At 44.1% G+C, this 27,551-nt stretch overlaps 1 protein-coding gene across 48 annotated transcripts in view; it reads left to right on the forward strand.

Moving 5' to 3' along the window:
• The window catches only part of TCF7L2 (transcription factor 7 like 2), a 217,948-nt gene extending 197,927 nt beyond the window's left edge, over positions 1-20,021 (forward strand). For 7 of the 48 annotated variants that reach the window (XM_016919341.4, XM_016919327.4, XM_016919329.4 and 4 more), the window contains 7 exons: positions 3,201-3,341; positions 3,943-4,102; positions 4,551-4,658; positions 10,330-10,378; positions 10,976-11,026; positions 12,250-12,322; positions 17,891-20,021. In XM_016919341.4, the coding sequence (XP_016774830.1) occupies positions 3,201-3,341; positions 3,943-4,102; positions 4,551-4,658; positions 10,330-10,378; positions 10,976-11,026; positions 12,250-12,322; positions 17,891-18,308 (1,000 nt within the window). In that variant the 3' untranslated portion in view covers positions 18,309-20,021. Of the gene's footprint in view, positions 1-3,200; positions 3,342-3,942; positions 4,103-4,550; positions 4,659-10,329; positions 10,379-10,975; positions 11,027-12,249; positions 12,323-12,948; positions 13,023-13,906; positions 13,933-17,890 lie in introns of those variants that run through there. The other 41 variants (XM_016919342.4, XM_016919343.4, XM_016919336.4 and 38 more) reach the window with 18 other exon arrangements.
• Positions 20,022-27,551: the final 7,530 nt, after the last annotated feature.

The raw sequence follows: 27,551 nt of genomic DNA on the forward strand, positions 1-27,551 counted from the left end.
AGGGATTGGGGTTAAGCTGATCGATTGAATTATCATTAGGAGGTTAGTCGATGATTTATAGGTGGGCATGGGGGTGGAGGAAAGGCAGGGAACGTCAGGAAGAAAGGTTAGGGCCTCAAGGTGTGGGGAGAGGCGGCCGACTCCCCAGGTAGGCCAAATGAAAGATAGCTAGTTAAAAAGCGTATACAGCAAATTAAATACATTATTGTGGTAATGGGGTGACAGAAGTATAGGTCTATTATACTTATGGCAGTTATAGCAAATGTAGGCAGCTTGCCCTGTTCCAGAACACCCTTTGATATTCATTCTATTCAGCAGTGGGGCCAGGACTTCTCAGAATTAAGTGATGGGTCATTATACTTTAAACACCATGGAGAAGCCTAGATTGGCAATTAAACAGCTCTTGCTGACACTCACTTGTGCCACCCTGTGACCCCCTTTAGATTGAGATGTTGGAGCTCCGGGCCCTCAGCCTGCTAAATTGGTGCAAGGCTCTTCTCCTGACGAGAGCCGGCTCTGAAATCTGCCGGCTTCAAAGGGAGCGAGATCATGTATAAACCATAATGTGGGTGCACCGTGGCTCACAAAAAATAAGGCAGGAAGAGATGAAATGTTACAAGTGCAAGGGGGAAAATGAGAGAATAATGACAAACCTAATGCAACTCAAAGCAGGATTGTTGCACAGGAAAATGCATCCTACTGCTTGTGCATAAAATCAAGGCCGGCAGATGACATCCGGTTAACAGAAACGTGTCAACAGTGAAGTAAAGTGAGAGTGAGTAAGAGAGAAGCCCCTGAGACAGCCAGAAACAAAAATTAGTTGTTCTTAACAAGTTAAGGTTCATCATTATATTCTGGCTTGGAGCCATGAAAGCAGACGGGGGTATATAATGAGCTGCTTAGAATTTTTAGGGTGTTTATTGCATTTCATGAAATAGTTGTCTGCAGAAAGGAATTTCTTAAGCGAAGGTATGTGTATACAGCCCACATCCATGTTCACACATGGTCTCTTTCTTTGCTGAACATTTTTCAGATATGGGAATATACGTGTAGGTATGGGAACTTAGAAATGTGCCTTCTTCATGGCTGCATTAGAAGTTTGTCTGCACCCCAAAATGTACTCAGATTGTGGTGTCTTCCCGTGGTATTTGGTGTATGTACACACACGTACACACACACACTCACACACGCAGTGTTTTTCTCTCTCCTCCTCCCTCTCCCTCTCACGTCTGTACACATATTCTCATTCTGCAGGAAGGGAACATATGTATTTGAGGAATGTCAGGCCTTTAAAATTCACAGTAAAAGCTGCCACCCACCACTTCACCCAAGGGCTTCCAAGAACACATGTTCTTAACTTCTGTTTCCTCTGAGGCCTTCGAGCAGTGGGAAGGAACAGGGTGTCACTTGGAGCCCAAGTGTCTCCCAAGGGCTTTTGCTTTTTTTGTTTTTCACATTATTTTGAGGGGAAGGGGATGAAGGTTATTAGCATGTTTTTTTCCTTACATTTTCCTTCTCTCTCTCTCTTTTTTTTTTTTGATACATTCGAAGGACTTGTATTGTTGTTATTTTTAAAATCATGTCATGCAGTCTTCACTACTGGCTTAAATTTGTAAAGGCAGTGGCAGGAAAGGCCACGTCAGGGTGGGATTTTTGAGTGAAATGTCTACTGTGGCTTGGGCCTTCTTCAAGAATCAGCATTGTTCATTAACTTTCCTTCCTCTGTTGATCTGTGTAGATTCAGTTAGTACTTTAATCATTTTATTATTTTTCAAATTAATGTTTGTTACCTTATTTTGGCTGAATGGAAACTATCTCTAGCCCGCTTCTGGAAAAAACTCTGTAAATACATACAGAATCATTTTGAAAGAATTGTCGTGATTGATCCTCATTAGGCCCTCTAGTTCCCACCAGAATTGGCTTTGTAAAGAGCAGGTTGTTATTCCTTGGATGGTACATTGGACTGTTTTGGTTTGGACTTATTAAGAAAGCAACAGTTGCCATGATCTTCATCTGAACAGCTTCCCATCTGCTCACTTGAATCACCTTGCCAGGTTGGAGCAGGAGGCTGCCATATTGTTTACTTTTGGGATTCTGCCCTTTCTGTCCCTCACTATTTTTTCTATAGTAGGATATGTTGCTTGAAGAGTGGTGAGTCTTCCAACCCAGTACAAATCATGGTGACACCACGCAAAATAGAAAATGAGAAAGGTGTTTGATCCAGTTGTCAGTCTGCAGATGGGCCAAGAGTAGGTTGAAATTAGCTCTTTCTGTCCTGGCTAATGTACTTGGTTGGGAAATGCCAATTCAGGTCCTAAAATGTGTCTTAGAGAACTGTCCAAAAAATGAGCAGCATGAGAGGAGAAAACACAAACTGTATCTTTCATTTATAATTTTGATAATCATTTAGAAGACTTCTTAATGATGCCTAGACAACATATGAAGTAAAAGTGATATAGGAATCCTAAATTTTAGAGGAGAAAGGGCATACAAATCAGAATCAAAGGTTTATTGTGTGTGTGTGCACCTTTCCTTTCCTTTTTTGCATCTTTCCATAAAGGGATACAAACTTATTTAAAATGTCCATGACTTATGATATGAACCAAATAGGAACTATTTGAATTTTCCCTGTCTTCCTGCCTCACTCTCTCCCATTCCTGTCAAATGATGGGACACAGCACAAAAGAAAAATAAAAATTGTATTGCACTTCATCAACAGGATGAGGCCTAATGAGCCTTGCACAGCATTGTCAAAAATGTATGTATATTTCAACCACGTTAATATTTTATTTAGCTGTCAATATACAACAAAAGATTTCACCTTTCATTTTAGAGCTGATTAGGACTTAGGAAATTGTCTTCTTAGATGCCACTAATAATGCCTCAAAAAACAAGTGGACGTGCGATTTCTGGCAGGTAGTCCAAGCCCACTTTTCCGCCCAAGTACGTCAGTTGAATTTGTCTTTTGATAAAGATGTTAAAAATCATAATGTCTTATGTCAGTAGCAATAATGAATTGGCTTTAATGACATTATGAGAATCATTATGTTTAATTTATTGCTAATTAATGCTGACAGGTTTCGTATGCCTTGGGTTGCTTTCATGTGAGTGTTACGTGCTGTTTTTTTTTTTTTTTTCTTTTTAATTGTGTGTACACATCCCTCCTCATTCATTCATTTTGATTCTGACGATTTACACAGCTTTCTGTCTTCTAGGTTCCCTCCCCATATGGTCCCACCACATCATACGCTACACACGACGGGCATTCCGCATCCGGCCATAGTCACACCAACAGTCAAACAGGAATCGTCCCAGAGTGATGTCGGCTCACTCCATAGTTCGTAAGTGTTGCTGTTTTTCTCACCTTCTTTGTAGCTGCAGTGTTCTGCAAGCCTGTTGCAGCTGCTGGGTGGTGGCTTTCTGCCTAAGGTTGGCCTCGTTTGGTTTGACTGCAGCCAATACCCAGCCTGTGTGGGCTCTTCACTCCCTTACAAAGAGAGAGAGAGTGCACAGTGGCAGAATCTCACTGTACCACCGCGGGTTAGAACAGAACTGTTTTGTGTGTGTGTACTTGGATACACTGGGATTTGCAACCACTTCCCTGCCCCCTAACCACATCATTGAACATTTGGAGCTTTGTTCTGCAAGCAGGAGAAAACCCTGCCGAGGTGAAGACAGCAACCATGTGCTTTCCCCTCTGGCTTGGGAAAATTGTATATTTGTGAAACTTGAGGAAGTGATTGCAAAATCCCTCTCTTCCCCCAACCCCTCCCCAAGCTATTTTTGTTCCATTTTCCGGGGTGCAGAAGAACTAAAAGCATGCTTTTTAATCCAAAACTGCTAGGCTTGGGGGTTATGAGACAAGGAGATACGTTCCCTGCCATGGAGGAAGTTGGACCACGACCTTGTTTATTGGGTTGCGTCTGTTTTGTCTATCTCCAGAAAGCATCAGGACTCCAAAAAGGAAGAAGAAAAGAAGAAGCCCCACATAAAGAAACCTCTTAATGCATTCATGTTGTATATGAAGGAAATGAGAGCAAAGGTCGTAGCTGAGTGCACGTTGAAAGAAAGCGCGGCCATCAACCAGATCCTTGGGCGGAGGGTAGGTGACGCCCTTCTTAGGGAGAAGTTGGGGGCGGGTGGTGAGGGACCAGAGTGCAGCAGGTCAGGTGGCAGAATGTCTCTGTCCCCATTTCTTTGGAGAATTCTTGCCCTTCAGCCACATTCTGAATCCTCGAATGGCCTTCACTGAGTCAGGACTAGTTATTCTGCACTCGGCGTTCAGAACAGCCACAGCCATACTCTTCCCCTACCCGAGCAAGTGAGCAAATGACAGAATGACATAGATAACAAATCAAGTTTTGTCTAAACATTCCTGTTAGTGCCAGGACCCAGCCAACGGTCAGTATGTACAGATTATACCATTTCTGGACGGACTCACCCAAAAAAGCAGCATTATTTATTCCCTGACCTTGGCGTAATGTGTGATGTTCTTTCATGCTTTTCTCTTTGTTCATGTCTTTCTTATCTGTACCCCACGTCCCCTCCAGTGGCATGCACTGTCCAGAGAAGAGCAAGCGAAATACTACGAGCTGGCCCGGAAGGAGCGACAGCTTCATATGCAACTGTACCCCGGCTGGTCCGCGCGGGATAACTATGTAGGTGGATCATTTTCGTTAGGATTGGAGTCTGTAGAGCTGTGTTGTGCGTCTATACGGACAAAGAGAACAGGACCTGCCACTTGACTAGGGTGGGCCTCAGGACCATCCAATCTGCCCGCTTTGGGGACTGGTAGCATCTTCCTGGATCGCTAAACTGCAGGGAGGGGCTTCCAGTGTGGATGGTTGGATCAGCTCACAGTCATTCTTCAGGGTGGAGAGAGGAGGCTGCAGTCCCAGTGTTCCAGCTCAGGACCAATGAGGTTGATTTGGTGCTTGTCTCCTTTCTAGAGGAGGCAAGGCTCTTAGGATACACCCAGAGGACCTTATGTTCCGGATTAGGTTCCTCAGGCTCCTCAGCAGTGATCAGTGGTGTGGCCTTCTAGGGAAGACCAGCGGGTAGGTGTGGAGGAACAGAATTTAATTCTTCCCAGGCCTTTCAGCAGGCCCTTTACCGTTAAGAAGGAAAAACAAAACTATTCCTTTGTGCCATGGTGCAGTAGAAGTTAGAAGCCTATTTCATCCTGAGAGGAGCATGATGGGAATATCCCTGAAAGCAGCCAGAGGAAGTCAGCCTTTGGCAGGATGCATGAACTGACTCTGGCCCCAGCAAGGGCAGGGAAAGTGTGCTATGCAGTGTGTGTGTTCCTGGGCTCTGTGTTGGCTACAGGATCTGCCTAGTCCTCTCTTGGGTTGTAGGAAACACCATGGGATGATTGTTTTTACTAATTGCAGTGGTTGTGACCCCACGATTCCTCTCCTCCCATGAGCACGCTGTCTTCCAGAGACTTCTGTCACTTCTCACCATTGCTGGTTATCCTGCATTTTGCCCAGTAACTCTGCTTTCCTCTTTCGAGGGATGAAATGCCTCTTGTTTTGCCTGATACTTTATTTCATGACATTTGGTTCCGTGAAGGGATTTCACCATCCACTCTTAGGGGAACACCAAAACTTGTCTTAAAGCCGGCACAGGCCTCTCATCCCCTTCCTGTCGATGTCTTGGAGCCATGGATGGTTACTTTTCCAGTTACTTTTGACTCTCCCACTGGCATCATCCGCGGTGAAGCAGCTTGACGTATAGGGGTTGAGGTCGTTAAATTATTACTGAATTGAGTGAAACATATCATGGCCTTTGAGGCTTCTGTGGCAGGGGCTGGGGACACACAGCTCTTAACTGCCTTGGCCTGGAAGTGTCATGGGTCACTTACTCCCATCACCCATTGGCCAGAGCTAGTCATGTGACTCAACCTAACTGCAGGAGATGCTGGGAAATGTGCAGTTACTGTGCACAAGTTATTACAGGGATTCAGAGTTAAGTCGGATATCTTTACTCCCTCAGAACTTAGCATCCGCCAGGAAATCGCAAACATCTGCCGGCCTATGTGATCCTGAGGAAGAGCTGCTTCTGCCTGCTCTGATGAGTAATTTCAGGCCTCCTTCCTCTTTCTTCTCATACTTTTAAACCCGTGCTTGCCATGTAGATGAGGGAACAGGGAGGTGCCCCTGGCCATCTTTCTCGAGGCCCTGCCCCCTTAGCTGGCAGCGCTAGACTGTGCTCCTTCTGGGAGTTGAATCAGGAAGGAGTGCTGGCACCTCTGGGATGGCGCGTGTGCTCTGCTGAGAGCCCTTGTCGCCGACAGATGGGCTTGCACGGGGTCTCCACTGCTTGGGACCTTTCTGTTTGTCCCCAGCATGTGTGCAGTGGGGAAGCCTTTCTTCTGGAGCTGAAAGAAAGAGGATGAGAAAGTGAATGCTCTCCCACAGGCTTGCTGTTCACCCCCACCTGACCCTGAGGTGGAGATTTCCAGTAGCAGGCAGGCTCCATAGCCTCCACGTACACAACCATATCATTTCAGGATAGCTGCTCTCCTGGTTTCGGGTCAGAAGTTCTTAGAGTTCATCTTGAGCTTCTACCTGCTACAGACCCAATTCTTTGAGTAATCTAGAATGATACCACAGAGCGGAATTCAGCTTCTCTATAGAGATCATATCCCCAATAGACATTTTGGGTCATAGTAGGGCCTTCATGTACAGCTGTGCAGGGCGTGCACTGCACAACTCTAGAGTATGTCATTTACACTGGGGTCTATGTGAATGGTGCCCCCTGGAGTTGTGCAGGGTGAAATCTCTACAAAGGTACAAGGCAGACTGTGATAGCTTCAAAAGAATACCGTGTTTGACTTGCCTGGGAGTCGTTTAGAGAAAGTATTGCTCGAGGCTTTTTGTGACATACTTTCTGGGTTTCAGAAGGGCTGTTAGGCACTCGAAATGACTTTAGCTCAGTTTTAAATTTGGAAGATGGTTTGGTATGATAAGGGAACTAGGGAACTCCTGAGACGATTTGAGGTTTAGAGATCTGGATTTAGGGCTCTAGGAACTTTATCTCTTGTAAGAGGTACTTAGATTCCTATTACAATGGCTCATTACACATGGGTGTGAACACACACACTCACACTCACTCCTTCCTTTTATGCGCTAGGGAACACTGGGACTAAGAACCGCAGCATTGAAGCTTTTATGGATTTGAATGTGGTAGCAACTTAACTAGTATTTTTTTTTTTTTAACTAACTTGACGTGGGAGTTTCCATATATTACTTTGGTCATTGTAAACTCCAAAAGGTTCTTCTGGAAAATATTTCCTGAGTTCTTCTCATGGCTCTTTCACATTCCTGCTTTTCCAGCCAACTGGTAACGGAAGCCTTCATATCTTTACCTTAGGACAACAGAATTGAGTGAAACAGTCACGTTTGGATTGTCAGACTTGGTACCTTCTTTAGAGCCCAAGAGAAAACATCTTGAGTCCCATAGTAATATGTAACCCCTGGGATTATATTTGACATTATTTCCTTTTTAACCCTCTACACTGAGTAAAGGATAGAGGTCCCATGCCATTTGCTCACCTGAGTTTCTTTTCTTCCACCCATATCGTAGGCCCTTTCTTTCTTCTGTTACATTTAAAGGGGTAGTAGCGTGGCCACTTCCCTGGAGATGCATCTTCCTCTTCACTAAGTGTAGGGTTTATCCACTTTCTCATGTCTTCTTTTTATTAAAACACAGTCCCTGTCCTCCAGAAGTCTCTAGTCTAAATGACAACTTCTTCAGTAGTCAACATCTCCGTGCTATATCCTAAAGGCACAGCTTCCTTGTGTGTAGAGGAATTTTCAGATGCCTTCACAGTATATTGCAAGGAATTGGAAACGGGGATGCTTTTTCACACATGGCTGAGAAGCCCTTGGGTATGTGGATGCTGATACTCCTTGAGGTTAAAACATTTCTGTGCCCAGTTTTTATGAATACTTCAGGCTCCTAAACGAACCGAAACTAGGCCCGCCTGCCTGTTCCAGGACAGCCAGGTGGCACTTTGCCCCTCACATGGGAGAGGCGCAGGCATGGAGATGGTCCATTGCAGGCCCATGAGATGCCAGCTTCATGATAAAGCACATGAGGTCCTTTTAAAAGAAATTGTACATGAAGGAACATAGCGCGTTTCAACAAGATCCCCGAACAGAAGGCCAAAACAAAGCTCCCAAGTTGCACAGGCCCCTTCCCCTACATGAAGGAACATAGCGCGTTTCAACAAGATCCCCGAACAGAAGGCCAAAACAAAGCTCCCAAGTTGCACAGGCCCCTTCCCCTCACAGAAAAGATAGGCCATTTCTACAACAGGTGGCCCTCAGCCCTGGGTGGAGCCTAAGCTTGGTGGCATCACCACCTTGAGGTTTTCCTGACAGAGCCTAACGTGTTCTCGAGTTTCTTTCTTTCTGTTTTTTTTTTTTTTTTTTTTTTTTTTTTGAGACTGAGTCTTGTTCTGTCACCAGGGTGGAGTGCAGTAGCACGATCTCGGCTCACTGCAACCTCTGCCTCCCAGGTTCAAGTGATCCTCCTGTCTCAGCCTCCCGAGTAGCTGGGACTACAGATATGTGCCACCATGCCCAGCTAATTTTTTGTATTTTTAGTAGAGATGGGGTTTCACCATGTTGGCCAGGATGGTCTCGATCTCTTGACCTTGTGATCTGCCCGCCTTGGCCTCCCAAAGTGCTGGGATTACAGGCGTGAGCCACTGTACCTGGACCTCAAGTTTCTTTCTGCCTATCATTGTCTTTTTCTCTTCCGAGTTGACATCAACATACTGTGAGAAGCTTTAGGCAAAGGCAACTTTTAGCTGTTCTGAAACATATAGCAGTGTAAGACCATTTCATTTCAATGTATGCCAGGCAGCTACTTCATCTGGGTAGGGCTATGAGGGGAGGGAGAACTAGTCCAATCCGGAATGAGGCAGTCGCCTCTCCTGAATTCCCCCCAGTCCCATTCCACATTTGCAACCTCGAGCAGATGGATCAGGTTGGAGAATATGAAAGACTCCATGCAGTTCATCCCCTAAAGCCCTCACTAAAAGAGCTTCCTTGGAGGGCTGGGCATTAAACATGTAGGCAGCAGAGCCTTGTGGTTGAGGGCTTTGGAGCCAAGACCACCTGAGTTCTCTCCTGGCCCCACCACTTGCTAGATGTGTGACCCTGGCAAAGTTACCTAACTCGTCAGTTTTCTCCTCTGTGAAACTGAAATGGTGGTAATACCTGTTGAAGAGGATTGTTATGATGATTAAAATGAGTCCATCTGCGTAGCACACCTAGAATCATGCCTGGCACCTGGCATATGCTCAGCACATGTGACCCATTCATGCGAGGAGTGGTATCATCCTCATTATGTCAGCTAGAAGAGAATTGAGGGAACAACTTCTTTCTTACAGATGTCCACTCAGTAGTTTTTTTGTTTGTTTGTTTTTTGTTTTTTTGTTTTTAAACAGAGTTTCGCTCTTGTTGCCCAGGCTGGCATGCAGTAGCATGATCTCGGCTCACTGCAGCCTCCACCTTCTGGGTTCAGGCGATTCTCCTGCCTCAGCTGGGGCTACAGGCATGCACCACCATGCCTGGCTAATTTTGCATTTTTAGTAGAGACGGGGTTTCGCCACGTTGGCCAGGCTGGTCTTGAACTCCTGACTTCAGGTGATCCTCCCGCCTCGGCCCCTCAGAGTGCCAGGATTATAGGCGTCAGCCACTGCTCCCAGCCCACTCAGCAGTTGTGAAAGGAGCCCAGATAATTCCTCGTTCTATTTCACCCTTTTCCCCTGCATCTTTAGCAGCAAACTCAAAGAGAAGCCTCTGCTAAAGCTTTCATTCTCTTGATTCAGAGTGGGACCCTTTGGCCTTCATAAGTAAGAGCTGTGAGCAGGTCAGGCAGGGCAGCCCTTGAAGCTGGTGCGGCCATGACCACCTTCATGTGCTCCTCAAAGATGGGCTCTCAGACTGCTTGCAACGCCATCATCCCACTCCTCTCTGAATCTTCCTCGTGCAGTCCCCCATTCCCTTTTATGGATCAAATGCTGTGGGTCAGGTTTGACAATGGACATAGGTACATGAGAAATGAGAGCTTCCCTTCACCACCCGCCAATCCCTTCTCTTCTCCCAAGAAGCGTGTGTCCCTCCAGCTGGGGTACAATGCAAGGGCATTTGGCTTGAAGCGGGGTTGGAGGTTGGACAAATACCGGGGGTTTATGTGGATGGAGATGGCAGTATGGTCACTTCCTCCTGCCTTCTCCTTCCAGGTGCGCCCAGACACTCTTCTCACATCTGTTTCTTGCAGTAATTCCCTGTGTTTCATCTCTTCATCTAGGGAAAGAAGAAGAAGAGGAAAAGGGACAAGCAGCCGGGAGAGACCAATGGTAAGTGACAATCATCAGGTTAGAGGAAGGAGCTGTAGCCTGAGGACCACCCTTTTATGTTAGGTTTCCATCTGGGGGAGGCAGGAGAAATTCAAGGCCAGGACATTGTGGGGGAACCCTTCTTAGCTAGCCTTTTTGTTCATGCATTTTAATTAATTGCTTCATGACTGCCCTTTTAAAGCTAGTAACATCCATTGTTGCATGAAAAGCACATTGTAATTCTAGTGGAATGTGTTTTAAAATAACTGCAAAGCCTATAACTGGAGAGCAAGCGGTAGGCATGCCTATGCCGGGATTTATACAGTCTGCTTATTTTGTGTGTGCCTGAGAAGGGATGAGGAGGGGGCGGGGCTTAGGGGAGTAGGAGGGGGTGTGTGTGAGTGTTTGATATTAACTGGGCTGTTCCTGAATGTTCTGATGCATGCCTTTACAGTGGTAAATTACACCCATTTTAAATTAAGGAGGTTTGTCATTCTCTAGAAGAAATTAGAAATACTGCATAGGCAATCTCAGAGGTCCCTTGGAGAAGGCCAGGCTTTTACAAACAAACAAAACAAAAATTTTGAAGGCTTTGTATAATTTGTTCTTTTTTTTCAGAACACAGCGAATGTTTCCTAAATCCTTGCCTTTCACTTCCTCCGATTACAGGTGCTAATGTCATTTTGAGTCATTAAAATAGTTGATAAACTGTTTTTTAATTTTTCTTGCCATTATAGTTTTATTAACATTTAAACACGTATGACATTTGAACATTCTTTAAAATGACCATCAACACGGTTTCGTATGTTTCGGTAGATTTTTTTTTTTTTTTCAGTTGCTTCTGTTTTTTTTTTTTTTTTTAATTTAACCTTTGTTTTGTTTATTTATTTTTCCCATAACAGTTGTTTAAGCAGTGATGACAGTGATTTAGAGTTGAACTAACTGTGCAAATTGAATATGCAGTATTTCTTTAAAAGAGACTGGTTAAAAAAAAAATGGAAGGAATTCAGTAATAAACCTCCTTAATCTAATGGCATTTTTTTCATTGCTCCCACTAAGTTTTCTCACGCAAGCATGCATCCGCAGTATGATTATTTTTTCCTTTGCTTTTTTTTATTTTAGTTTTTTTCTTTCTTTTGCTTTTCTGCTCATAATTTGCAAATCCACTAGCATTTTACTGACTGTGCCTGCTTAAATGCTGCTATGAGCTTCTAACTAACTCCTAACAGCTCATTCACACAGCCTGTTTACCTTTATCTTTTCCTCTCTTAATAATTAATGAAAATAGATTAAAAAAAAACGAACGTTCCAAAAGCTGCAATATCCCAGTACCACAACCCTTTTCTTTCTTTATTTCTTTCTATTTTGTTTCGTTTTGTTCTGTTTTTATTTGTAATTTTTTTCTTTTTTTAAACTATTGTATTCTGAGAAGAAAAAAGCATGTTACAAACTTAATTCCCTCCTTCGCTTTATTTTCTTCTTTAAGAAAAAAAATTGAGAGAAAAAAGGGAAAGCAGAACTAAAAGAAGAAAAATATTTAAAAGAGCTATTCCATGTCTAACTTCCCTTTGTCAGCTCGAACCAAATCTGAGAGACAGTCCTTAAAGAAGGGATACTGCAGCTTTATTTGCAACAGCTAATTTCAAAAGTTGAATAAGAATGTGATTTTTACTTTTTTTTTTTTAATTAAAGAAAGTTAAAAAACGAAAGTCAATATTTTGCAATTAGTAACCAGGTCATTGATTTATTCCCTTTTTTATTTTTATTTTTTTCTTATTTGTATCTTTCTCTTCCCCCCCCTCCCTCCCTCTCTCTCTTTCTCTCTCTCTCTCTCTCTCTCCCTTTCTCCCACGTTCTCCTCCTCTGCTCGCTTCTCTCTTGAACTCATTCAGACCTGAGCGCTCCTAAGAAATGCCGAGCGCGCTTTGGCCTTGATCAACAGAATAACTGGTGCGGCCCTTGCAGGTGTGTATAGTTTTCCAGATTCGCTGTGCTGGTTTGCAGCTGGTCTATTCGATCCTCTCCCCCTTCTCTGGCCTGTTGCTTTGTAGCTCTGTGTGTGGATCTCAGGAGACACAGGGGAGTGGGACACTGCCAAGTGTATGGGTTCTATGAGGGATGTGCTTGTTCTCCTGCTGCTGCCAGCCAAAATGCCACTGTAAAACAGCATCACTCGTGCCTCCTCGGGTCAGCGACAGCAAACCTTAGCGCGCCCCCTCCCAGGGAATGTTACCTGCCAACCCCCATCCCTTCCTTGTGACAGCCCAGGATCGGAATCCTGGCCTAGGTAGAAGCAAATGACGTCACCTTCTCCCCTCCTCTTCTCTCTCTCTTTTTATTTATTTATTTTTTCATTGTTGTTTTTTGGTTTCTGGTTGTTGTTTTGTGTGTGTGTGTTTTATTGTTTTATTTTATTTTATTTTTTCTTTTGACTCATAGAAGTCCTTTCCTTTCATGTCCTTGGTGAGGGAAGATTATCAAATAGAACCAAGGTGATAGAGAAGAAAAGGAAGCTGTAGCTGAGATTTCACATCCAACTGAGCACGACCCACCATTGTGTTGTATTTTTTGTGTTTACCTTATGCTAACAGATGCAAATACTCCAAAGAAGTGTCGGGCACTGTTCGGGCTTGACCGACAGACTTTATGGTGCAAACCGTGCAGGTATATTACCACTGCGAGGCCTTTGGGAAAATCAAAGCATTCTGTCCTTCCGGTACCTTAGCGTGATAATTTATTTTGACCTCGTTCCCCATCTACTTCCCCTCTGGCATCAATGACTAATGATCCTCATTCTTCAAAATTTCCTTGCTAATTTTATGCCATTTCCTCTCCCCACTTTCTCTTTCTCTCTTTTCCCCCTGCTCTCATGAATAATATCCCTGGTGGCAGGACTGAGACCACAGCCTTAACAAACAAGGAGGGGCACTTATCTTTTTGCTTTGAAAGCCAGCATCCTGGAGCCTGTCCGGCCCTATGAATGCCTTGGTGGCCCGGGTACTGAGCACAGAGAGCCACCATTTCCAAAGGTTTGAATGAGTTAACACTTGGCAGCAATTGCATTCCCGTGCACTTAGAGTCGAGACACATGGAGAAGGGTTCTGGGGTAGGCTTCTTCTTTCCCTTTTTTCTTTTTCCTTTTTGGTTGTTTTATGTTTAAAAACCACATGTCTGTACAGAGGAGCTTGGTTAGCTGACATTGTTTTACAGTGCTGAAAAAGAAGCGTGGCATTGAACGGCATGCACCAGCTAAAGGGCTGCAAGCAGTGAGTCATGTAGTCTCAGACTGCAGCGTCCCTAGGCCTGCAGAATTAACAAAATATATGTGTATATATATAGCATTGGTTCCAAAAGGAATCAGAACAGCCCAGAAGTGTCCAAATTAAGCACCCATGTTCCACCTGCAGGTCTCCATCCAGCCTGCATTCTCAGGGAAAGTGTAGGTACTTCCTTCTTGGTGGAGGGATACCGACTAGCTCCTGTCTCATTTCCTTTCTTTAATGACCACCTTTGGTTAAATGTGTTGTTTCTTTGTTCTGATACAAGCAGTCTTTGAATTTGGAATATTACAATGGTAGGTATTTCAACACCCCAAACACGCTTCCCTGTTTGTAGTGCCTCCCTCGTCACGTGTCCCTCCCCTTCATGACTTTGCCATGTGCTCCGTGTTTAGACGTTAGATCAGATGTGCATCCCATTACGTGCATGCCCACGAGTCTCCTGTGTCTCTTCCCCCCTTCTCTGATGCCAATACGAGAGATCGGTGAAGTGCCTCGTGTTGACCCCAGCACACATTAGAGGAGAGAGGGCCTGAGAGTATTCCCTGAGAGGGAGCCACACAGACAGCCCTCTGCCTGTGGAATGAGGGATTTGGGGGCGAGTTGAACACCCGGCAGGAGAGGAACTCCCCAGGCATTCTGTGAGATGGTAGTGTTCACAGAGCTGACAGATGTCCCTTTGACACAGTCCTGGGGTCTTCTCTGCACAACAGAAAGGAGTTTTGTGACAAAGTTGATGGAGGAGGTTAGGTATTTAATTAGGACTAGCCAGGGAGGGCAGGGACTCTGTTAAGCAGTGAATTTGTCAAAATTTTACTTGTACCAGGTGGGAAGATAACTAGCTGTGGAAGCCTGTTCTGAGATGCCCTGCCATGGCCAATGACTGGTTAACCACAAGGGTCACTAAAAGAGAGGGTTTCTCATGATCTGTAGAAATGTACAACTGACACTATTGTGTGCTCCTCACAATAAGGCCGGTTCAGGTACCTGGTTTGTTTATTTTATTAATGGGGTGGGTGGTGGTTTATGAATCCTTTTTTTGTTTTGGAAGCAGTTGCTGCAAGTCAGACTTTTTTTTTTTCTTGAAGTTATTCCTAACATTGACCCAAACATACATCCCCCATTTGGGCATAGCTTTAGCTTACACCTTGCTTACAGCCTGGGTGTATCTTCAGAGACCAGAATTTTATTGATATATAAAAAAAAAAAATCTGCCAACCCAAAACCTTTGTAGCTGCTTCCTGTTTGAGCAGCATGGTTTTCTAAAATGCATCTTGGAGGGGCTGTCAATAGGGCAGCATTTCTGCTGCAGATGCTGAGCCCCTGGTCCTAGGTGCCAGAGTTCCCCAGGTCCCTGTCTCCACCTGGTTTTCTTTCCAGTCTCAGCAGTGTTCAGACTTTCCCGGCAGATATTTTTCTTTGTTGATGACTTTTCCATACCATGGAATGATTAGCAAATGCATTTCTGCTGTCTTTGAAGGATGTTATTCCACAACAGGATCAGGAAGAAAACCCTTAGTTTCCTTTCAGAATAAACAAGAAGCTAGAAAGGGGTTTCTAAGAGGCCACTCCTCTGAATCGAGATGAAGCCTAGGTTGGGGGTGCTAAGAGTATGGGTTACCTTCCCCCTTTTACTCAATTTTTCCTTTTAACGTGGCTATGGCCACCCCTGGCTTGATGCTGAAACCCATAGGACAAAATGTACTTTAAAAAAAAAAAAAGGAAAAAAAAAAAAGGAAAGCAGTTGCCAACCGAGGCATTTTCTGACTCGTCAGAAATGTGTGTGTGTGCCAGCTGCCCTGTGCTCAGCCACCTTAGGAGACCCATTGCTCTGTCGCCATAGTCTTCATGTCCCGTGTTCCAGATACCCCTCTCATTCCTATGATCTGGAAACTTCCACGTCATGAGGGTGGGAGGGGTGAGGAAGGTACCAGAATGCTCCTAGCCAATCAGGGCTCCTAGCTTGCCACACAAGGTTTCTAGTTTTATTTGACATTTGTGGACATTTTAACAAGATTCTGTTTTGAGCCCACCAAGTTGCTTTTCCCATCTTTTCACTCTGCCCGAATATAGCATGGAATGCTGCTTGGTGCTGTTCCCTTGTCTTCCTGGTTGTTCTCCCCGCTTCTTTCTTTCTCCCTTTCCTTTCCTCTCTCTGTTTTTCTCTGTTGCTTTCTCAGTTTTGCTTATGCCCTCCCCCTCCCCACCTCCTTTCCTTCTCCCATTTTTAAAATGCATGGACATCTTAGTTTTTTGAGCATGTTTTGATCTGCAGGCTAAGGTGGTTTAAAACTCTGAGAGGCTTAATTATTTATCTTGGTTTCTGGGATGGAAGCAGAACCCATAGTCTATTTACTCTCTCCCAGGGAGAAAAAGGAACCTTGCCAAATTGAGGGTGAGAGGGGGTGGTGCTTGCTCCCCTAGAGTTCCTTCTGACCCAGAGGGAACAGACAGACCCTGAGGCCACTAGCCCCCATGAATCTCAGCCTCTGGGAGGCAGGGAGGACTGAGCATGCTCCCTTACACCCCTCCCCTCCTTCCCTGCCTTCCTGCCATCTTGCTGAGTCCAAACCCCACGCACAGAGGGGCATGATCAGACAGCTCTGGGGCACAGACTGAGAGGAGGAACTCAGCACACCCTTCCTTTCCAAGGCCAGTGACATTGTCTGACAGTGGTTGCCTTCAAGCAGGCAGCATCTTGGTTGCTTCCAGCGGCAGAAAGCTGGCCAGTGCTTACACACGTGTTTCCAGTTGGAGTGTTATCAGCCATGGTTCTGACAATATTCTAGGGTCCTTAGATGAGCACACTTCCTGTATCTGCATTATTTTTATAGCATTAGTGGGGTTGATCCCCAGGCTCACCTTTCCTTACCAAATACCATCCCATCAGACTGGGATTAATGGGAGGAGAAGCTTTGAAGTCACATGCTCAATTTCTTGAGTTGATTTTCCCCGACCTCATCCTTTGATGCTAAGCAAGAAAGGCTCTGAAATTCTCATTCCTATTTCTTACATGAATGAGTAGTGAAGAGGGGAGATGCTGGTTTTGGTGCAGGGCAAAATTAGTCTTTCTGGTTTAAACACGAATCACGATAACCCAAACCCAGGAAGGTCCATGCTGCGATTCCCTGGCACTTCTTCTTTGTAGTCACTTCGGTGACCGGCTTGTGCTGCACCCTCCATTGACTAGCCTCGGCATATTGACAAGAGCAGGATGCCCCTCCATCCATCCCATCCTCACCATCTCTCCTTCCAACCTTCTCACTACGGGGTGGGGGAGGGGAAAGCCCCAAATCTTAAAAAAAAAAAAAAATCAAGTTTGAATCTTAATTTAATCCACAACCTGCAGGCCATACAACCAGTTATTCTTGTTCCTTTGAATCATTTTCTGTTTTTCTTATTCTTCCCCCTCCCCCACCTTTGTTTATCCTCTTCTACCTGTTTTTGGTGGTTTCTTTTTTTTTTTTTTGTTTCGTTTTTTGTTTTTTGGTTTTTTTTTTAAGTTTATTTTGTTTTATTTTTGTTTCCCTTCCTCCCTTCTCACCTGATTCTGACCTCTCTTGATTTGGTGTGGTTCTTAACAGACAAGCCCGAAAGCTCTCTGGGCGCCAGCAGCCTCATGGTGGTGGTGTGTTAAAACCTTTAAGCCTCTTGCTAGCGCTGCCTTCAGCTATGTGGGCTCAACAGTGAGCATTTTGAGACTTTCATATTGATACGAGGCGGCTGGGGAAGGAGCTCTGTCTTTCTCTTTTAAACACACTCACACTCACACACTCACACACACACATCACTGGGGGATGGGGGTGGTAGTGGTGGGAATGGGAGTGAAGGGCCGAGGAAACTTGATGGGAAAGTGAGGGACTGTCTAAGCCAAAAGAGCTTTTCAGTTCATCTCAATTTGGACAAAGCCACTTTTTGGCAAATAGATGCCACCGTCTGCAGGTGGCCGCCTCCATGCTGCTCTCGTATATAATTTGGGCATGGTGGGGCATGGGTGTTTAGTAGGGGTTGGGGGAAGCAAGTAGAGAGTTCAGACTCTTAAATAAGTTGTTTGCCAGAGCAGGCTTAGATCTGGGCACTGTGAAGTGAGCGACCCACCCTGGGGGGCGCCACTGTAATTGTCCTCGGACCACTGGGCGTGCCACCTCTGTGGGACATCCCTTAGGTGACCTCAGCTTGGGTGTGAGCATTAGGTAACTCTCTCCCTTGGCATCTGTGCCCTCTATTCACAGTTAACTCTCTCCCCTGTTTCTAGGAGAAAAAAAAAGTGCGTTCGCTACATACAAGGTGAAGGCAGCTGCCTCAGCCCACCCTCTTCAGATGGAAGCTTACTAGATTCGCCTCCCCCCTCCCCCAACCTGCTAGGCTCCCCTCCCCGAGACGCCAAGTCACAGACTGAGCAGACCCAGCCTCTGTCGCTGTCCCTGAAGCCCGACCCCCTGGCCCACCTGTCCATGATGCCTCCGCCACCCGCCCTCCTGCTCGCCGAGGCCACCCACAAGGCCTCCGCCCTCTGTCCCAACGGGGCCCTGGACCTGCCCCCAGCCGCTTTGCAGCCTGCCGCCCCCTCCTCATCAATTGCACAGCCGTCTACTTCTTCCTTACATTCCCACAGCTCCCTGGCCGGGACCCAGCCCCAGCCGCTGTCGCTCGTCACCAAGTCTTTAGAATAGCTTTAGCGTCGTGAACCCCAGCTGCTTTGTTTATGGTTTTGTTTCACTTTTCTTAATTTGCCCCCCACCTCCACCTTGAAAGGTTTTGTTTTGTACTCTCTTAATTTTGTGCCATGTGGCTACATTAGTTGATGTTTATCGAGTTCATTGGTCAATATTTGACCCATTCTTATTTCAATTTCTCCTTTTAAATATGTAGATGAGAGAAGAACCTCATGATTCTACCAAAATTTTTATCAACAGCTGTTTAAAGTCTTTGTAGCGTTTAAAAAATATATATATATACATAACTGTTATGTAGTTCGGATAGCTTAGTTTTAAAAGACTGACTAAAAAACAAAAAGAAAAAAAAAGCAATTTTGAAGCAGCCCTCCAGAAGGAGTTGGTTCTGTATTATTTGTATTAAATACGAGCTTGCGAACCAATCATTTTACATCTGGTTTTTAAACCGTAAGGGCACCATGAATGCAGTGCCGTTACTTTTTTTTTTTTTTTTTTTCTGTGTGAAACAACTCTTATTGTGATGTTACTTGTTATTGTTTAAATGTACAGAAACAAAGGGTAAAAATGTGTTAATATACCTTGTTCCATGGTGTTGTTCTTTTGGGGGGAGGGGACGCTACTCAACACTTAATAGAATCACAACGCTGTTGGGCCAGTAGTATTTATTGCTTTAGAGATTGCTTGTCGTACCTGTATGTCATCCCTTTTTAAATATGTTTTCCTTTTTCTTGAAACTGTATAAAGTTTTTTTCCCCCTTAGCATAAGCATCTTATATATAACAACTCATTTGTACAAGGTTTTTAAGTTTATATATAAAATGTGTATATATATTTTTGTTTCCCCTTTTTGACTTTTTTTTTTTTCTGTATGAAACCCAGATGTCACCAAATGGACATTAATAGTTGCATTAAGGATCAGTAGCATTAACAAAAGTTGCTTTAAAAGCCATTATGTAAAACAAGACTTGAAAATGAGTGAGGGAATTTTAGCGACACTGTCTGAGCAGCAGTGGGAACCATCTTCGTTTCCCCTTTGAACTCCCAGTGGGATGCCCTACCCTGCGCCCTTAGGACCCGGACTGACCGTGTGCAAAACTTTACGTGCCAAAATTCTCAGTGAATTTAGCTTTCTCCCTCTTTTTGATGCTGTAATTTTTGTTCATCATGTTTTGCTGTGATGTTACATAGGTAGATTTGTATGTAGTTTTAATGTCACCTATAACAAAATGTGTTTGGTAGCAGATTGTCCAGAAAGCATTTTAAATGAAGAGGTATAAACCCTTAAGGGCCAAAATTCTGTATATTAGATTACTCTTAAACGAAAAACCAGCTGCCGCTTTTATGTACACATATTACATACGAGTAGGCAGCAGACTTTAAAAATAAAAAAAACCTAGGCATGTTGATGTTGCAAAATGCTGTATAAAGCTGAAACCTGTTCATTCAGTGCCATTGTAGTTGACATGAAGCGATTGTAAAACTGTCTCCGATTTTTCTCTGGTTTATTAAAATGCTAACTATAACATTTTTTGTGAATACTTTGAATGTTTCCTAACAGTTGTGATGTTACTGTTCCGTTTTATGCTCTTATTCCAAGTTCATTTTTAATGGTTTGGAAGCCATTTTTGTAATGAATAAATGTTCATGCTGTACAGTATCTGTAGCATGCCATTCTGGATTAATAAAAGCAACTTAGTATGTGCAGATAAAGGCTGGTCACTTGTTTCTGTGATTTGGATTTTTATCTCTAGGGAAACTGGACCTACCGTAATCAAGAAAAACATATTCCCAAGTTGGAACTTGACCATACAGTTAGTGTGTAGGTGATGACTTAGATACCAGAACGTGGTCTTGGACTCTTTTGAGGGGTTGATCCCCTCCCCTCCATCCTCGTGGCCCATTTGGTGTATCTGGTTTGCATAATGTGTCATTTGCAATGGAGATGATCAGTATCAAAGGGGATCCCTGGTGTGTGTCTTCTGTAGTATTTCACTGTGCCATTCCCAGTAGTTTGTTGCTGAAAGCAAAGCACAGTTACAGAGCAAATGTCACTTTTTGGGGGGCTATAAACCAGTTTCTCTGAAATATCCTACGCATCCTCTCACAGTAGCAAGCAGAAAGAATTTAATTCTGGTGAATGAGACTTAGTCCACCAAGAGTGCACTTAAGAAACCACATCCTTAGCAGTTAAGGATCATGGGTGTGAAAGCATCCTAACCTCCAAGAGTTGCACCCTGGGAGAGATGCAAGGGTATCAAACTGCCCTTTCTCTAGCAGTGAGCGATTATTGAGTAAGCAGCTTTTTAGAAAATTGGATTAAGGTGATGCACTGAAAGGTGTGTGTGGAAGGGCCTTGCTGTATGTGGGATCCAAGTGTTCTGGCTGTACCCTGGTAAGAGCCCAAGTTCATCACCGTCACTGAGCAGGGGCCATGATACAGATCTTCCCTAAGGTTTCCCCTGGATTTCATTTCTCTTGCTGACTAGATGGATGGATGGACACATTGTTCCATTTATCTAGGACATTTATACCTTCAAAGGATGACGATTTCAATGGGCATGGAACTGTTCGTGTTGCCGTTGTGGTTTCTTAAGGTGACCACAGTATCGCATCAAGGACTTAAGAGCCCCTCGGAAACTGCTTTGCTCAAGCAAGTTTTTGTTCTGTAAAATCTCGGCATTTTGTTTTTGCTTTGCTTTGTATTCCCAGGGAGGAGTGTTTCTGGTTGTCCTTCCTCATTTTATTTTGCACACTGGGCCGAGTGACCTTTGAAAACACAAATAAGAACAGTATCTGTTATTCGTGGCAGTGTGCCAAGCTGTTTATGTGCATTTTCTCATTTAATCCTAACACTACCACCTAAGGCAGACATTCTTCTCCTCCGCCACCCTCTGCTTCATTTTCTGAAAATGGATTTAGGAACTGAGGGTTTTAGGTGCCTTGTCTAAGGCCACACAGGAGGTGGTGGGGCTGGGATTTAAATTCAGATCTGACTCCGGGCCCCTGCTCTTAAATAAAGACGGCCCTTCCCCTCCAAAACAGAAGTGAGGGAACAGTCCTTTCAGAGGATTTCCTTGATTCCCCCACCTCCTCTGCCTCACACACTCGCTCACTCCCTTTCCTCTCTGGCTGTACTACAGAGTTAAGCTTACCTAAAAGCATTTTTGCTCTTCCTGCCTGGAAAACAACCCCTCATGCTTCAGGTCTTGATGAAGACATCCCTTTGTTGGGGGAGATGGTCCGGAGCCCCCGAGGGTTGCCTGTCTCCCTCCTGTGTGGTCTTTCAGGCCTCTGTCTTCTAGTCTCCTTTGAAAGTGGCTGTCGTCTGCTTAGGTCATTCCAGCCTCACCGTGTTTCTCAACCTCAGCACTCGTGACATTTTGGGCCAGATAATTGTTAGTTGTGGGGGTCCGACCTCTGCATTGTAGGATGTTATCAACACCCCTGGCCTCCACCCACTAGATAACCTGTCAGTGCTTGCCCCACCGCCAGTCATGACAGCCAGAAACGTCTCCAGACATCGCCAGATGTCCCCTGGGGGGCAAAATCACCCCCAGTTGAAAACCATTTCTCTAGAGAGCCCTCCAGGATGACAGGATTGTGGCTTTCGTGCCACTGCTGTATGCTAGGGTCTTGGTTTAGTGCCGAGCACACAGTGGGGTGCTTGATATACATTTTTTGAAGGAAAGAAGGAATGAGGTTGGCCAACTCAACACTCATATTGTAGGAAGCAGCAAAATGGAAACTCTCCATGAGCCTTCCAAAGTTTGTGTTCTCACAACTTTCAGGGTGGTGGTGACCTTAATCCTTTTGGCCGTGCTGGGATGTAACCCACTGCCCTTGTTACAAAGGCCAGAAAAAGGGCAGGGGGGTCAGTCCCTCTGCTGTCAGCCAGCCCGAGTGCCGATCTCTATAAAAATCAAGATGGGGGTCACCAAGTCACACGCTTGCCTGCCTTACAACACCTGGTTGGTACTTGGAGGATCCTTCCACCCAAGATGGAACTTCCTTTCCCCTAGGCCTGTGTTCTCAGCAGCCCAAGCTCTAGTCTTCCAAATGCCCAGCCAAGTCTTTGCCCTTCGGCACTTCCTCTCTCTGTCTGATTTCTTCTTACCTCAAGAGTTTCTTTTCAAACTCAGCATCTTCTAATTTCATCTGTAAGAGTGGATCTGCGGGTTTTTTTGTTACTAAGAGACCCTGAAACAACGTCTGGGAAACGATAACTCTCACTTTCCCAGCCACATCACTTTCGGCCTCTTACGGGGCTTAGCCAAAGATGTTTGCATATTAGTAGGGCGTATGTTTCCTGTGGCTGCCGTAATGAATCACCACAAATGTGGTGGTTTAAAACAACAGAAATTTGCTCTTGCACAGCCTTGCAAACCAGAAGTCTGAAATCAAAAGTGGTGGCAGGGCCGAGCTTCCTCCAAGGCTCTGGAGGCTAATCTGTTCCGTGTCTGTTTCAGCTTCCAGTGGCTGCCTGTAATCCTTGGCACTCTGTGGATTGAAGCCACATCACTCCAATCTCTGCTTCCATCTTCACATCGCTTTCTCCTCTTGTCTGTCCCCAGGCACCCTCTGCCTCTCTCTTACAAGGATACATGTTTTTGTATTTTGGGCCTACCTAGATACTCCTGGATAAATATCCCTTCTCTTCAGATCTTTCACTTAATCACATATTTTGCTATATAAAGCAATACATGTTTTAACAGGATTTGCATATGGACATATATTTTGGGGGGGGCACCATTCAGCCCACTACAGAATCATTTGCCAACTGCTGAGTCTCAGCACAGAACCCTTCAGAATGGGCAGTTGTTCGTTCCACTGGTGGTGGTCTTGGATAGGCCCATGTGGAAAGCAATTTTTACAGTAGATGGCATTTCGTTTCAGATATTAAAAGGTTCATTGTTTTTTTTCTTCCTGATGATGTGGATTCACATAGGGTCAGAGAGCCTTGGACCTGGATGCAGGATTTCGAGAAAGTAAGTAGCTTGGAGCAGTGGAGTGAATCTGAGCTTGGAGGATCCCACATCTGACTCTCTCGCCGTGTGTCCTTGGGTAATTCCTTCATCTCTCTGAGTCTTTGTTTCTTCAGCTAACAAGTGATGATACTGGTGTTCATCTGGACAGATTTGTATGAGGGCTAAGATGCAAAGTTGCTAGACTAGTAGGTCATAGTGTTTATTATTAATATAAAAGCCAAAGGCCAGTCTTCTATTTGTTTTCATTATTTCTTTTTTTTTTTTTTTTTTGAGACGGAGTCTCATTCTGTCACCCAGGCTGGAGAGTGCATGGAGTGCAGTGGCACAATCGTGGCTCACTGTAATCTTCTCCTTCCAAGTTCAAATGATTCTCCTGCCTCAGCCTCCTGAGTAGCTAGGACTACAGGCGTGTGCTACCACGCCCGGCCAATTTTTGTATTTTTAGTAGAGACGGGGTTTCACCACGTTGGCCGGGCTGGTCTTGAACTCCTGACCTCAGGTGATCTGCCCACCTCGGCCTCCCAAAGTGCTGGGATTATTGTTTTCATTATTTCTCTTTGGGATTCTGCTGGTTAGTCCAGCTCTTCACACCCAAGTAAGAGAATCACAAAGATCTAGATGCAGAAGACACATCTACATGACCCAGGGACAGACATTGTGACTCATCCACACTCATTCATTTTACCTGCAACTTAACGGCCTTAGGAAAATGACTTCTAGTCTCTGGGGAGCCACAGCCCTGTCTGGGTTGCTTTTTGTGATATAGAAATGCGGCATAGAAACGTGTTTTCAATTAAAGCCCTTTGCAAAGAAATTGAGGAGTAGCCTAAAAGCCTCTCGTGAACGGTGCCTGAGGCAAGTGTTGCAAACCAGAGCTGGGAATCACGAATGAACAGGGCCATAGATTGGGTTTTCGAAAGGATTCCTATCTGAGGTTGGCTTCTTTGTCTCCCATTCCATATCTGGTTCCGCACTCCCAGGCACCTGGCCATCGGAGAGGCCTGCCGTGAACTCTGGCCTGTGTCCGATGGGCAACACTGGTGAGTTCTGGCTCCGAAGCTGGGTTTTTAAAAGCTAGCACCTCGTGGATACACTTGATGGGAGCTGTAAGCACTTTCATTCATTCAGTGACTATTTCTTGGGCACCTGCTTACACCAGGGACTGTTCTAGGAACTGGCATGTAAGTCTGGGTGAAGCCAGCTTGGTCTCCAGTTTTCCTGGGTTTATTTCTGCACCATCTTATAGGCTGGAGTTTTTAAGGAAAGGGAACACCAACATTCCTGAGGCCTGGACAAGCCGCTCACCTAGAGAGACATTTTATGTAAGGATAATAACAATAGAAATTGCTAAAAACTCGACTTGCATTTCTCTTTTAATACTCATGGGGATGGAAATTGCTTTTATGTTCATTTTACAGATGTAGAAAGTGACACTAAGAGGAGTTAAGTTGATTCCCCAAAAACACATATCTGGGAAGCAAAGAGCCTAAGATTTGAACCGAGGCAGCCTGACTTAGGAGCCTGCATAGCTAAATACCATGTTTTATTTCTTATTATAAAGATGGCTCATTGGGGTAACTAGGGAGAGGTGGAGGGTAGAGCCAATTTGATCCACGGCCTTGTGAGAGGGTATTGCTATGGGACCACCAGGCACTCTTTCTCCCTGTCAGTGCACAGAAGTTTCTTACTCTGGTATCTGTGCATGTAATAATAATAACAACAGTTGATAATTACATAAATCAAGCATTTTGGACTCAGCACTAAAAGCTATATGATCCTGGAACTGGAAGAAAATTAGAAGTATATATTCTAATTTGTATATACATATTATATAGTGTTTTTCAGATTGTGGCTTGCAATCTATCCATAGGTCAGGAGATAGATTTTGTGGAATAAGACCAATATTTTTAAAAAATAAGATTGAATGGGCCGGGTGCAGTGGCTCATGTCTATAATCCCGGCACTTTGGGAGGCCAAGCTGAGTGGATCACTTGAGGTCAGGAGTTGAAGACCAGCCTGGCCAACATGGTAAAACCCCATATCTACTAAAAATATAAAAATTTAGCTGGGCATTGTGGCGAATGCCTGTAGTCCCAGCTACTTGGGAGCCTGAGGCACAAGAATCGCTTGAATCTGGAAGGTGGAGGTTGCAGTGAGCCGAGATCACAACATTGTACTCCAGCCTGGGCAACACCGCAAGACTCCATCTCAAAAAAAAAAAAAAAAACAAAAAAAAAAAAGAAAGAAAGATGGAATGAAATAGAAAATATGGAAGACAGAATATATTGCTGTATGTGTGTATTGTATTTTGTAAAATCTTTCTTACTGTGGTTAGGGTAAGAAAGTTTAGAAGCCAAGTCTGAACATTAATATTAGCCATCATATATTGAATATAATAGTTTCAATATATAAAATGCAGTATGCACGGTGTATAAAATTCAGTTAATGGACTAAAGTTTATTGATGGGCATTTATTAAGTGTTACACCAGTATTTCCCAAAATGGGCTCTATGGGGCACTTAAACCCCATGACGTCTTCTTGGGCAAATCTGTTTGGGTAACATCTCATACTTTGCCTCCTCTTAGAGTTTCAGAATGCTCATTCATTTATAAGGCTTTATGAAAGTCTGCCAAAAAGGACCCTCTTTCACTTTACCTATCATATTTCCCAAATGTAATTGACCATAGAAAACTTTTTTGGGAGGGTAATACTTATTAATTTCCTTCTGAATTAATGTTCCTTGGAGTGCATCTTCAGAAATATAATGCTTTACATGTATATTAGATGTCTTAATTCTCTTAACAACAATATGTTGTAGTATTATTCCCAATTTTCAGCTTATAAAACTGGGGTGTAAGTTAAATAGCTGCCATTTATTAAATACTAATTATATGCCAAGTGTATTTGTCAGCTATTTCTGCAATAATGCTGTTAATACACGATCTCAAAACTCAGTTGCTTACAAGAGCAAGCATTTCTTCTCTTGCCATTTGGTCTGTGAATCGGCTGTGACTCTCATGCTATTAGCTGAGCTTGGCACCAGGCTAAGTTAGGTTCAGGTCTGTTGAACACGTGTCTTTTTCAGAGACTAGTGGCTACCCAGGGCATGTCCCTATAGTTACGGCAGAAACATATGCGTTTTCTTAAGGACTCAGTTTGAAACTGGCACATGGTCAATTCCAACCACATTCCATTGGCCAAAACATGGCCCAGCTGCACATCGATAGGTTGGAAAAATATACTCTGCTGATATTTAAAGGAACAATACAATCAAATGGCAAAGGACATGGTTGTATAATTCTAGTATAGGGAAGAATAACTGGGCACAAAAATAATACAATTTGCCAAGGATGGCATGAATTACTTATTAGCTCCTTTAATTTGTATAAGAATTGGTTGAGGTAGGTATAGTTATTGCCCCCCTTTTATACACAAGTAAACTGAGGCTGAGAGATTTCAACCTTCTTGCACTGGCAAGAGCCTCCAATGGAATGTTGAATAGGAGTGGTGATAACGGCTTCCTTGACATTTTTCTGAACTCAGAGAAAAATCATTCATTGTTTTTCTATTAAGTATAGTGTTAGCTGCATGTTTTTGTAGATACATTTTACCAAGTTAGGAAAATTCCTTTTTCCAGGATCTTGGCTCACTAGAACCTCTGCCTCCTGGGTTCAAGCAATTCTCCTGCCTCAGCCTCCCAAGTAGCTGGGCTTACAGGCACCTGCCACCACACCCAGCTAATTTTTGTATTTTTAGTAGAGATGGAGTTTCACCATGTTGGCCAGGCTGGTCTCGAACTCCTGACCTCAAGTGATCTGCCTGCTTCAGCCTCCCAAAGTGCTGGGATTACAGGCGTGAGCCACTGCGTCCAGCCTGAAAAATACTTTTCTAGCTTTAGTTTGCTGAAAGTATCTACCATCAGCTTATCTTAAAAGTGAAAAAGGCAAGCCACGGTCTAGAAGAAAATGTTTGTAATACATTTATCTGACAAAGGACTAATACCGAGAGATAAAAAGAATTCCTAAAAATCAAAAGAAAAGATCGCTCAACCAATTAAAAATGGGCAAAAAGCAAAGCAAAACTGAAAAACAGAACTAGGTAATTCACAAAAGGGAATTAACAAAACATATCCAAATGGGATATGTTTTACCTTAGTAGATGAACACAGCAGCTTCATTCATAATGGCCAAAAACTGGACATGAGCTGCCTGCCCACCAGTGGTAGAAAGGATGAATAAATTGTGGTTGTCGTAC

Source organism: Pan troglodytes, chromosome 8, assembly GCF_028858775.2.
Source record: "Pan troglodytes isolate AG18354 chromosome 8, NHGRI_mPanTro3-v2.0_pri, whole genome shotgun sequence".
NCBI lineage: Eukaryota > Metazoa > Chordata > Mammalia > Primates > Hominidae > Pan > Pan troglodytes.